This window comes from Callospermophilus lateralis, chromosome 17, assembly GCF_048772815.1.
Source record: "Callospermophilus lateralis isolate mCalLat2 chromosome 17, mCalLat2.hap1, whole genome shotgun sequence".
NCBI lineage: Eukaryota > Metazoa > Chordata > Mammalia > Rodentia > Sciuridae > Callospermophilus > Callospermophilus lateralis.
In genome coordinates this window covers 38,597,750-38,611,423 of record NC_135321.1, presented here as the reverse complement: position 1 = coordinate 38,611,423, position 13,674 = coordinate 38,597,750, and the positions used below count along the sequence as shown (strand labels likewise).

At 36.3% G+C, this 13,674-nt stretch overlaps 1 protein-coding gene across 6 annotated transcripts in view; it reads right to left on the bottom strand.

The window, feature by feature from the left end:
• Trappc8 (trafficking protein particle complex subunit 8) overlaps positions 1-13,404 on the bottom strand; it is a 90,114-nt gene extending 76,710 nt beyond the window's left edge. For 3 of the 6 annotated variants that reach the window (XM_076836912.2, XM_076836913.2, XM_076836915.2), the window contains exons 1-2: positions 12,893-13,404; positions 5,764-5,958 (exon numbers count right to left, since the gene is read on the bottom strand). In XM_076836912.2, coding sequence (XP_076693027.1) covers positions 5,764-5,958; positions 12,893-13,049 — 352 coding nt within the window. In that variant the 5' untranslated portion in view covers positions 13,050-13,404. Of the gene's footprint in view, positions 1-873; positions 958-5,763; positions 5,959-12,892 lie in introns of those variants that run through there. The other 3 variants (XM_076836910.2, XM_076836911.2, XM_076836914.1) reach the window with 2 other exon arrangements.
• Positions 13,405-13,674: the final 270 nt, after the last annotated feature.

Below are 13,674 nucleotides of genomic sequence, written 5' to 3'. Positions count from 1 at the left end.
TTCTTTCAGCCATATGTTCCCCTAAAGGGCTGTGAAGATGTATACACTGTGGTTCTTTTGTCCTCCTTTAATTTTGCTAAATGCCAATAAATCAAGGACATCATTCTGTTTTTATAATTGTTCAAATGACGTTTTATTTTGGTTTTTGTTTGTTTGTTTTGCAGAAAGTAGGGGGGGTGATACTTTAAAAACTGTTCATGTTGGGCTAGGGATGTGGCTCAAGCGGTAGCGCGCTCGCCTGGCATGCGTGCAGCCCGGGTTCGATCCCAGCACCACATACAAACAAAGATGTTGTGTCCGCCGAAAACTAAAAAATAAATATTAAAACTCTCTCTCTCTCTCTCTCTCTCCTAAAAGACTTATTCTTTAAAAAAAAAAAAAAAAAACTGTTCATGTTAACAGGAGACTGTAATACTTAGTGCCAATTTCTTCTCCTTAAAAAAAAAAATTCTCTAGTATTTATTTGGAGATAAAAATCACTATTTTGCATACCCTTTCCATCTCTGTATGTTCTTTCTTAGAAACTGAAAGAGCAACCCTGTTATCCTACTGAAGTTTCTCTGTGCAGAAAGTACTTTGTCTTGGTAAAGAAGGGTAGTATATTTTTCCTTTTCAAAAATAAGACACAGTCCAAACTCACTATTCAAGGACAAAACCTGGATTTAGTAAATATGTTGTAAATCAAGAGTAAACACAATAAGTAACAGGATATTTAACAAAAGATGAACAGATACCATCAGACCTCCTTCACTTTAGAAAAATTAGACCTTAATTGGGAAGAACATGAAAAGTAGTAGCTGAGTGGGAAAAGAGACAATAGACAAGGAGCAAAGAGAAAACAATCTGGAAAACTGAGACCACCACAAGAAATACCTGTATATAACGAGGATTCTTTCAATTCCATCAATGTGTCTTTCCAATTACTGTACCAAGGAACACTAGCTTTAATTGACCGATCTGATGAAGAAAATATGGCACTGTTAAGCTAGGCTTGTGAGGTAAATATCTAACATCTATTTATTTCTTAAACAGAATGGATGAAGAGTATGCTGACTTACATTAAGTAAAAATCAGAAGCATACTTCTGGACATATAATTAACACCTTATTAAAATAGATTAAATTCCTTTTAATAATCTCCAAAGAGCACTATTCTGTATAATGGAATTTTATTCAAATGAATTAAATACCTTATCATATTTCATTCCCAGTTTTCAAAGCCACAAAAATAAATCTGTGGGCTGGGTTTGTGGCTCAGTAGTAGAGGGCATGTGCTTAGCATGCTCAGGATGCTAGGTTCAATCCCCAGTATGAAAATAAATACATAAATAAAGCTAAAAGAAGGTGCCATAAGTATCAGGGAAAAAGCAAAAAAAATAGTTTTCTTTTGCTATTTATCCTCAACACTTGGAATTCTTTTAAAAATCTTCCTAAAGAGTTTAGCTAATAGTGCCTCCACCTGCTTTTAAAGGCAAATAATACTCAATCATGCTTTGTATAGAGATGTTGGCAGGACCCTGAGAATGCAGATAACATAATTAGATAAAATAATTTCTCACAATCAAATAATGACTACATTCTTCCTATCAACTACTAACCCACTTTATAAACTACTAAAAGAAACAAGGCCCCTCATACACAGATAGCCAGACAACAGATCTGAGAATCCTTCCCTGGAGAAACTAAATGGCCCCAAGGAAAAGAGCTATAAATAATAAAAACTGGGCAATGCTCAAGCTTATTCCCAGCCTCATCATCCAATTCCACTAACTGATAAAGCTTTTCTTATGCCCAGTCAGGGTTTTAATGTTTCAATTTGAAATAGAAAATAACACTAAGGGCTTTTACTAAATGTTTGAGGAAAGTCTCCAAAATAAAAGAGATCAAAACAAACTTGAAAAACAAAAGTAAGAGAAGGGAAAAAAATAGGAAAAAACTTTACAATAAAAAACTAATAAAAATTTATTAACATCCTCAGGGTTAAGATACCAAGAACAAGATGGCACAAAAAAAGAAAAATTCAGAAAATAGATGTTAAAAAAAAAAAAAAAAAGATAAGACCCTTAAAGAAGTTCTACAGTCTACTAACAGTGTTTCCAGAAAGAGCAGCACAAAACAACCAGGAAGCAAGCAATGAAGAATTTCTAAGAGCACAATTTCTTTAGACTAAAGAGTGTAAATAGCCAGACTGCAAAAAGGAGTGGGCTCAAAGTAAAAGTGAAGGACGAGTCATAACAGGCCCAACATGGAATTTCAAAACGGCAGGGATAATAAATTTCTAAAATCTTCTAAAAGTTGAAGGGATGGAGAGAATATGTATCATAATAGTTCTAGCTTCTTAAGAGCAAAACCAGAAGCTAGAAAAAAAGAGAATGAATTCTTAGGGAAAAGATTTTTAACTAATACTGTATACATTCAAACAATCAATAAACTATATGAAATAAAAATATTTTCTCATGGGTTGGGGATGTGGCTCAAGCGGTAGCGCGCTCGCCTGGCACGCGTGCGGCCCAGGTTCAATCCTCAGCACCACATACAAACAAAGATGTTGTGTCTGCCGAAAAACTAAAAAATAAATATTAAAATTCTCTCTCACACTCTCTCTTTTAAAAAAATTTATATATTTTCTCAGATATTCAATTCTCAATTTTTTTGGGGGGGGTTGTGGTGGGGACAGAGCACTGGGGATTGAACTCAGCGGCTCTCAACTACTGAGCCACACATCCCCAGCCCTATTTTGTATTTTATTTAGAGATATGGTCTCACTGAGTAGCTTAGTTCCTCATTTTGCTAAGGCTAATTTTGAATTCACAATCCTCCTGTCTCAGACTCCCAAACCACTGGGATTACAGTTGTCCATCACCATGCCTGGCTTCAAAATTTTTAACTGCCTTAAAAATTTGCCTTTCTTCTCAGGCAGTTATTGGAGACATCTCCTTCACCAAATCAATGAAATGCACACAAAGGTATGAATGAAATACAGTGACGTAAAAAGGGAAAGAAATCCCCAGGATGACAGCTATGGAGTAAGCCTGGGAGAATAAACAGTCCCAAAGACAGCAGAGCAGTGTTTATCAACTTTTTTTTCATTATCTTTCCCCAATGAGTGATTTTCAATGTTTTTCCTAATCACTCCCTCTCCTCAACTTTTTTTTTTTTTTTTTTTTTTTTTTGCAGTGCTAAAGATCCAAACCAGGCTTCAATATGTTAAGTTCATGCTTTACCACTAAGCTACATCCCAGTCCCTACCTGCCAATATACTTTTTTTTTTTTTTAACATTACTTGAGATTGACCTAGGGCCTTACAAATTATCAGGCAGGCAAGTGCTCTACCACTGAGCTTTATCCCCAGCACTTTTTCTTCGGTTTTCAGATAGGGTCTCAATAAATTACCCAGATTGGCCTCAAACTTGCATTCCTCCTTCCTCAGTCCCCTGAGTAGCTGACATTACATGTTGTACCACCAAACGCAGCCCCCAAATTTTTTAAAAAATACATGGAACATAAGCCTTTGAAAAACCAAAACTATTATAATAGCCAAAAGTTTCTGGCCCCTCCAAAAAGCAAGTTTCAGTTCACTTGCAGATAATATCATCCTTACTAAAAACACATGAAATAGGAAGATTTCTGCAAGGAGAATAAACATATTATTTTACAAATTAATCAAATTTTAAAATTCTCCTGAGGAATTTTGAGAGACCACAGTGAATATTAAGCAGAAATCATGGAAACTGTATATGGAACATGAAGAAAAAAGGAAGAGAAGTGATAAAGCTAAGAACTCCTTAAACATAATTAGAAGTTAATAAATAAAATTTAAAATTAAAACATAGACAACACTATAAAAATATTACTTAGAACATATAATACTAGAGGAAAACACTAAGGGAAATTGTATGGCAGACAGCAGAAAGCAGAGCATTGCTATTTTTTCATATAGGTCTTTTTAGCATTATGCCTATGCGTATACATCATTTTGACAAACATGTTTTAAAAGAAAAGAGGAGAGGAGCTTTGGAGGTCAGGGAAATATTTATATTATAAAATCGATACTTTCATTTTTAATATATGATAGGTAATAACTGTGTCCCCTTAGCACTTTAGCATATCAGATATTCCATATCTGTATTTACAACATATTGTGACTATAATGTATTATCAAATAGATGTATTATGATTACTGATTGTCTCCCTACTAGACTAAGAACTGATAAAACATGTCATATCTCTCTAAAAAAAGCATCTCTATATCACAATGTAAAGCATAAAGCAGGAAATCAATAAATATTTGCTGAATGAATAACAAACATGTTAAGACCCCATAAAATGGAATTACCAGATTAAAGGTCTGAGAAAGGTCTAAAGAAACAATTAGTGAAACGTTTGTTTTCAAAGATTGAAATAAAGTCTAGAAACACTAAGTGATTTATTCAAGTCATCTAACTAACTAAGGATATTGGAGTATAAAAACTTAAAAGACACTTTAGCATTTGATTCATTATCATTCACACTACAAACTATGGCAGACAAAATTCAAACTTCACGACTTTCTCTGAGAAATATTCAAGTTTCCACATCATGTTGAAAACATTGTTCAGGTGGGACTAGTGGCCAACTTACACACTTGTAATCCCAGCTATTCCAGAGGCTGAAGAGAGGAGAATCACAAATTTAAGGCCACTTGGGCAATTTAGTGAGATCCTGTCTCAAAATAAAAATTAAAAAGAGCTAGTGTGTAGCTCAGTGGTAGAGCAACACTGGGTTCAATACTCAAAAGCACAAAAATAAAATAAATGCTGGGTACTTATCAAATATGTACCCTAAAATTCAGATTTTTTTGACTAGTAAAGATAATCATAATATTCTAAATCAAACTGAATCTCTCTCAGTAGTAGAGTGTGGCCTTACCATGTACAAGGCGCTGAGTCTATCCCCCACACCAAAAATAAGAAAATTAAATTACCAAATTAACCTAAGCTACTGAAACTAAAACTAATGGCAAAGAAAGAAGAAATTACAGGACATTTAAACAAAATAATTTTACAAATATTGCTAACCATGCAAACGCAACTATCTTTGTGACGTAAAACATGCTACTTAAATTCTCTACAGGTGCAGAAAAATGTTTATTAATATGTTATTAGGAGATATTAAAGCATTAGATAAATTATATTGGCCTAAAAAGATTATTTTATAAGGTTGTTGAAAGACTGTAACCAGGTGATGTATTTCTGATACTTTTCCTCTAAAAACCTGTCCCATCCTCTTTCAGTAAACTTAAGACTTTAATAATGGAAAAAAATCATATCAAATGCAGCTAACTTATTATACAAATCAATATATTATTTCACTTATCAGTCTTGTTATGAAAAAGTTTACCATTTAAATCAGATTGAGAAGCATTCACAAAAGATTATGCATTTGTGCATATTTTATAAACATTTCCTCCACTTATCACCAAACAAGATTAAAATAACAATATTTTTATTTAATTATAATATTATTATGTCACCAAAAAAAAATGTTATCTACTGTTTTTCATTGATTAAATATTTATTAAATACATGTTCTGGGTATTAGGTACCAGAATAAAATAAAGAGCCAAAATTCCTGGGATTATTTCTAAATATTGTCCTATAGGACCAGGCTCCAGCACTTCATATACTTAAATATTTATTAAATGATCTTCAATGATTTCACAGAATTACTTTTTCTAACAAAAGTAATTTTCATTTAAGAAATAATAATAAACCTTATTACATACCGCTGATGTTAAGGTCATAATCTCCTGCTGTAATCACATTAGCTACTAATCCTTCTGCAGGCTGACTGCCAGAAACAACATCATTCAAAAGCTTCCGAATGGCTCCAGGCTGAGGTGGTTGGGTAATAATGTTGCTCACTGCTATCTTCAAATTTTTAATTATGTGAAGCTGATTATTAGGATCTCTCATATGAACTTTAAAAGAAAGGAAAAAAACACGAAATTAATTCTATAATGCACAATAAATCAAAATTGGTTTAATGGCTTTCAAACAAAAAGCCTACTCCAATCAGAAACTAGGAATTCCAAGTGGAACACTTTCAGAAATACAAGTGGTTTATAATATTCCCCTCCATATCAAAAGAGCTAGATAGTCTATTAACCATAAGATTACTTCCTCTCACATTATGCTGCTGCTCATAATTTCCCTACAGTAGGTACTTTCCTTTCTTCTATATTTAGAGTTGCTGGAAACTAACCACCATCCATTCAAATCTCTAATTTGACCTCACCCTAAGAATGGTCCAGCAGAGTAAGGTCTATGGTGGTCTCTATGTCTCACTGCAAATTGCAGTACAGGTAATCAATAAAAGGAAGTTAAATGCTGTAAATGAACTTCACTATTCTTTTCTTAGTCTTCCGTCTTCATTTTAATTTACTATCATAAAAATCAGTGCTCAGCCTGATGAGGTGGTTCATGCCTATAATTCCAGTGACTCGGGAGGGAAGCTGGACAACTTAGCAAGACCCTGCCTCAAAATAAAAACAGAAAAGGTTGCAAATGTAGCTCAGTGGTAAAGTGCCTCTGGATTCAATCTCCAGTATCAAAACAAAAACAAAAAAAAATCAATTCTTACTGTGGCATAAAAGATTGATAGTGAGGGAGACTGGGCATGTATAGTAACAGGTATATGTGGGAACTATACTTCCTGCACAATTATGCTGTAACCCTAAAACTGGTAGAAAAAATAAAACATCTCCTGTGGCTGAGGATACACCTCAGCTGGTAGAATGCTCACCTTACATGACAAATGCAGCTAACTTATACAAATCAATACATTATTTCACTTATCAGTCTTGTTATGAAAAAGTTTACCATTTAAATCTGATTAAGAAGCACTCATAAAAGATTATGCATCTGTGCATATTTTATAACATTTTTTTTTTTGCTGGTTTGATACCCAGCAAATAAATAAATAAATAAATAAAGCATCTTCTTTAAAATAATCAACACTGAAATTCCTTCTCTCACTCCAGTACCTCCACTCTGCTACATCCTTGCTTCAGTCTCTAACATTTATAAACAGTGGTTCAGAGTTGCAGGACAAGAAATAGATTCTGAAATGACTGTAGCAACACAGTACCCAAAGTACACAGTTTAAAAATATAAGCATATCTTTTTCACATAATCAAACAAGATGGTTAGTTTCCAGAGTAATATTAGGAGCAGTCCATTATAAAGATTAAAGAACTAGCTTGTGGAGTCACACCTTAATTAAAATCCCAACACATCACTTATTATCTGGATTATACTGAAAACTTCCTTAACTTTTGTATGTTTCAATTTCCTCATCTGTTGCATGTGATTACTATCTACTTCAAGGGGTTATTTTAAGGATTTATTTCAGAAAGTAGGAGGTCCATCATCATCTATTCTGACTGCATCATGGATTATCCTATACGAAGAGACAATTTAGCAAGACCTGCTTCAAAATAAAAGTAGAAAGGGTTGCAGATGTAGCTCAGCAGTACACTGGGATTACTGGTTTGGGGTACCTACCCACACAAAAATATTTTCTTTTTCCTCAGTGGAAAATGCTTTATACCAAACAAGCTTTTTAAAGGTCAGACTTACCTATACTTCAAGTCTTTATAAATATCCTATGATCTCTCCACTGATTTCTAAAAATTTTTAGTCAAAAGCAAGACTAAAAATTTTAAAATACTAAATAAGTCATGATATGCACCTATATTGTAAATATATGTACACACACGTATACACAAATCCATTCAGAGTGGTTACCTATGGTTATGGAAGGATGAAATGAGACCAATGTGATGCAGAAAGGGGACTTCACCCTCATCTGTAATGATATTTGCTTTCCTTTTAAAGGAAAAGATAAAAAGCAAATATGACAGAGGGTTAATATTTATTAAATGGAGAGCTGGATGCTTCTTGAATTCTCTACATTCTTCTGTAATTGTTATGTTTCCTAGTTTAAATAAACACATACATGCCTCTCTCCCTAATTAAACTTCCCAGCTGGTCTAATTATGTAACAGAAACAAACCAACCAATCCTAAGAGTACTGATACACTTCTGATATCTTTAGAAACATACTGAAAAAGTATTTTCCTTAAATTTGGACCATAATTATCAAACAACCTAAGTAGCCATGTATGTATTAAACCTTCCTTTGGGGGATAGGGATGTAGCTCTACAGTAGAATGCTTGCCTAGCACTCCACTGGTATAAAAAATAAAATGTCTTCTTTAAAATAATCAGTGCCCAAATCCCTTTTCTCACTCCAGTACCTCCACCCTGCTATAGTCCTTGCTTCAGTCTATGAGATTTATAAACACTGGTTCAGAATTGTTCAATTTAGTTGTATTCTTAAATTTAATCCCCTATACCATCAACACACACACACACACAGAAGTTGACTTGAATTTTACTGAGTTTGATACTTGAAAACCTTGGAGATTAATTACCTAGTTACAACAACATGGTAGTTAAGATGAAATGTTCCTAACAATATTTGAGAAAACAAGAGGCACAGAGTATCTTACAAAGATTATTTCCTACTTTAATCGCCAGTTTTCCTAGTTCATAAACTACTCAAGATTTATGAAAAAAAAATTCATTCCAATCTTTTTCATTCTTTAAGTCTAATCAATTTTGAAATAATAACACCTATCAAAAATGAAAGCCAGGGGCTGGGGTTGTGGCTCGGTGGTACATGCTCACCCACCATGCATGAGGCGCTGGGTTCAATCCTCAACACCACATAAAAATAAAGATATTTGTCCACCTAAAACTAAAAAATAAATATTAAAAAAAAATGAGAGCCATATATTTCAAAAGCTAGTGTTTAAGTGAAAGTTTCTTAAAACTTATAAACTTTCTAAATGATATGTTGAACCACTGCTTAGAATTATCAAAGAACTATTGGTAAGCAAAAACAACAAGGCTTGGCTAATTAATACTAACACTACCACTCTTCAAAACAAATGGCCAGTAGAGATTCTTCAAAAAATGTTAAGGGGATATGCAGCTCAGTGGTGGAGTGCATACACAAGGCCCTGAGCTTAATCCTTAACACCACAGGTGGGGAAAAAAGGTATTACAATCACAACATGTGTACTGAACAACGAGTTTATCAGTAAGTCTCCAACATTTAATATAAAAAAATAGCTGGGTACAGTGACGCATACCTCTAATCCCAGAGGTTCGGTAGGCTGAAGTAGGAGGATCATGAGTTCAAAGCCAGTCTCAGCAACTTAGCAAGGCACTAAACAATTCTGAGACCCTATCTCTAAATAAAATACAAAAAAAGAGCTGGGGATGTGGCTCAGTGCTTAAGTGCCCCTGGGTTCAATTCCCAGTACCAAAAAACAAAAACAAAACAAACAAACAAAAAAAAACTTTTTAAAAAGAACCACTTTTTTTTATATATTTTTATTTGTAGTTGGACATAAGACACAATACCAATACCTTTATTTATTTTTATGTGGTGTTGAGGATCGAACCCAGCACCTCACACATGCTAGGTGAGCACTTATACTGCGAGCCACAGCCCCAACCCAAAGAACCATTTTTAAAATAATTTAATACACTTCAGGTTTTAAAAGTGTATATAAAAAGCCTAAAATGGCTCTCACATTGACTAAGACTTCAAGCCTAAACATTATTAAGGTCATACACATAAATGGTACTCAAATTTGTTCTAACAACCCTCTCTCAATTATAACTTTAAACTACATTTTCCCACTGAAACCTAAAAATAAGTCTCACAAAAATACTTAGCACTGGATTGACAATACCTGATGCTGGCATTCAAAGCAAATTTTTACCATAAGTAACAGCATACCTGCAGGCCAGCAATGGAATCTAGTCGTCTTTTTTTTTTTTTTAACATCCCTTTCTCTTTGTAAGAAAGTATTAACTTATTATAGATATATTCTTAAATAATATTGCTGAAATGATATTTTCATGTCTTACTGCCTAAACAAAAGCTATCTTTGAGGAATCACCACAGGTAACATAAAAGGTGCCTGTTCCAATTGTTAAAAATCCCAAAACATGCCAGGCGTGGTGGTGCATGCCTGTAATCCCAGTGGCACAGAGGTTTAGACTGGAGGATCAAAGTTCAAAGCCAGCCTAGCAACTCAGTGAAACCCTGTCTCTAAGTAAAAAATATGAAATGGGGCTGGGGATGTGGATCAGTGGTTAAGCACCCCTGAGTTCACTCCCTAGTACCCCGCCCCCCGCCAAAAAAAAAAAAAATCCCAAAACATATTTACCAGAAAGAAACCTAAACCGCAGAAAAATTAAATCCAAATTTCTAATGCCACCACCATAGTCCATATCTTAATCATGTTAAATGTTAAAATTTATATCAACTCTTATCATTCTTGTAAACCACACCACTCATTTACCTCCCAAAATTTCACTGCCTTGCCTCACATTTACCATTAGATATGAAATCTAAAAATCCTCTTCCTAGAATCCAAGGTCCTCCTTATCTTGGTATTCTGCCTTACTATCCCCAACAGAAACAGTTTCCCCACTGTTCCTCAACCACTCAATCATAATTTATACCTTTTGCCCTTACCATTCTGACCCCAAAATCCTCTCCCCCGTAGGGAATGATTGCCCTTTCATATCCACCACCTCTCCAACTATCATTAACATATACTTCATTATGTTCGCTCCTTAAATCTTTTCAGTCTGTAAAACCAGAAGTGTACTGATACTGAATATCACTGCACGGTTAATACAGAAGGCACCTGTGGCTTACTGAGCCCTTGAAATATTTCTACACCAAGTAGAAATTTAAGTGTAAAACATGCCAAGTTTCAAAGATCTAGCAATAAAAATGAATGTAAAATATCCTTTTAATATCTTACACTGAATGTCTATTAAAATGGTAAAGACTTAAATAAGATATACTATTTAAACTAATCTCACCTGGCTGGGTGACATTAGTTTAAATAGTATATCTGTAGCTAAAGTAGCAGAGAGATTGTTCAGTATTCAAGAAGCCTTGCATTCAATCACCAACACAAACATACATACATACACACACACACACACACACACACCCAAAAAAAAACACCCTCACCATTTCTCTTTTAGTTATTCAATGTAGTTACTAAAACATTTTAATTATATTGATGACTCATATTATCTTAGGGGAGCTGGTGCTAGGGATCAAAGTCAGTGCCTCCTGCATGCCAGGCAAGTGCTCTACCACTGAGCTACATCTCCAGTCCCTGGGATTATATTTCTATTGGACAGGACTGTACTTCAATATAAATAAGTAATTCTCGACATTGACAGGAGATATGATGATTGGAAACACAATGTCTTGAGTTACGCTGCATATTTTTTAAATCTTTCCCAAATGTAAAACTGTGGACAAGACCACTGTGCCTCAATGTCCTCAAATTTTAAATGACAATAATAATGAAGGATTCAATGAATATTAAGAGAGAAAAGCCACAAAAACCAGGTATCAGGTATTAGCATTATTGTTTTTATTAATAACATAGGAAAGACTACACACATCAAAATCAAACTGACACTCGTGTGTTTTTTAAGAATTTGTAAAAATGTTGTTGTTCTTGTTGACCTAGTTCAACATCAGAGGAGCTGAGACTAATGGCTAAGGTAGAAACACAAGAAAATCCAAGAGTTTCCAAACTTTGAGGCTTTTGCATTGTTTCTTTCTTTCTTTTTTGAGACAGGTCCCTCTTTAAATACAGAGCAAAATTGGAGCTATTATTCTGAGGAACACCTGTAGCATGTAAATACATGAAATTTATGGTGAAGCACTGTTTTGGGTGGAGAAGTCACCCTAACCAAATCAACATCAGTCATTCACTTGACAAAAGGTTTATTACAGAACCCTTCATTTATATAAACCTTAACAAAGAACTTGTACTTTTTGCAATGTTCTGTTTGCAAGATACTGGTTTAAACCACACTTATTACCCGATCAAATAAAATTATGAATGGTTTAACCAGTATCTTTTGCCTTAATGAAGAATCTAAAGCTAGAGAAAATAGATAAGTCTTCAAAGAAAACACATGTTTCTATAATTAAACGACTATTGGAAAACCAAAACTTAGAACTTTTCTATTGCTACAAATCTAAATAACTTCAAATATCTAAATGAATCACAATTATCCTTAACTTCCTCATCTTTCAGGCAAAAAGTTGTTACAAGTTTTATTATTCATATAACACATTTTTTTTCTCGAGAGGTTATACTATATACCTAATATTTAAATGTTCAAAGAAAAAAATAGTTAATCAGAAGTTTAGACCGATAAGCCTCAACGTTAAATAATAATCAAAATAACTTTGAAAACTCCAGTTCAACACTCAGCGGAGGGGCTGGGATGTAGCTCCGTGGCAAAGCGTCTGCCTTGCCTTCGCAAAACCCTGGGTTCGACCCCCCAGTTCCAAAAAAGACAAAAAAAAAAAAAAAAGAACCCCACCAACACTCAGCGGAGGATGATAAATCTTCCTTGTTCTTTACACATTGACGACTTAATAAGCAACATCTTGCTAAACTGCTGCCTTGCAAATGTGTCTGATTCCTTCCCTATAGCTCGTGCGAACAGTCCCAGTGCCCTTCTTGAAACTCAGGTTTTCGTTTAATATCAATTACTTAACGACGCGGCTTGTTAGAGGAAGCAAATGCCTAGAAAAGCTGGAGGTTAGGAGCGCTCTGTCTTGACAATCTCATGCAAGGCCCCTCCTCCGGCCGCCACCTGGGGCACCGCGGGACCACAGCCGCAGCCACCACTCTACCGGCTCCGGAACATAAACACCGCCCTTCTCTCCCCTACCCGCCCCCAACTTCCTTCTCCCAGAGAAACAGGGAGGACACCACATACCCTCGGAAGTGAGGCGAGAAAAAGGCTTAAGCAGCTCCGCGAAGCTGAGATGATTGAGACGAGTAAGCCGCTCTGCTTCGTCGCTGCATAGCGCGGCGACACAAGGAACGAAGGAGTCCGGGATTAGCTCCTGCACTGACTGTACGCACTGGGCCATAGCCGCGGCAGAAGCAGCGGTGGCGCCCGCCCTCCGGCCCACCCTCAGAGCAGATCCTCTGGCTGCAGCAGCTACCGCCGCCGCCCGCCGGCCTCCCCGGCCGGGCGGGGCCCCACACTGGAGCCTGGAGACAAGTAGAAGGAACAGACGACGCCGCCTCTGCTCTCAGGGCAAACACCACAGAGCCCCTCCCCGTCACCGCCGCCCCTCAGCGCTCTCCCCGGCGTCCTCACATTCCACCCTAATAGGTGGAGATTCCAACAATCGCCACTCAGTCCTCCCGACAGCAAAACCTTGGTCACTGTCCGACCGGAACCGCCATGTTGAGGCCGAACCCTGACCCGCCGGCAGTACTACTCCCGGCAATCCCTGCGGTCGCCCCTCACGTGACTGTCAAAGAAGGCGGTAGGGGCGGGGAAAAGAGCTGAGGTAAAGGAACTGAGAAGCGACGGAGGCCGGTAGGGAAGTTGAGCCGGAAGTGGTGTGACGGAAGAGTCTTAGTGGGCGGGGCTACGAGCGGAAAGGGCGGAGCCGGGCGGGGCAGGTACGCGGCTTTAGGAGGTGTTCTTAGCGCTAGTGTTTGACAGAGCCCAGCCAGGTGTTGCAGGCAAGCTATCAAGTTCTC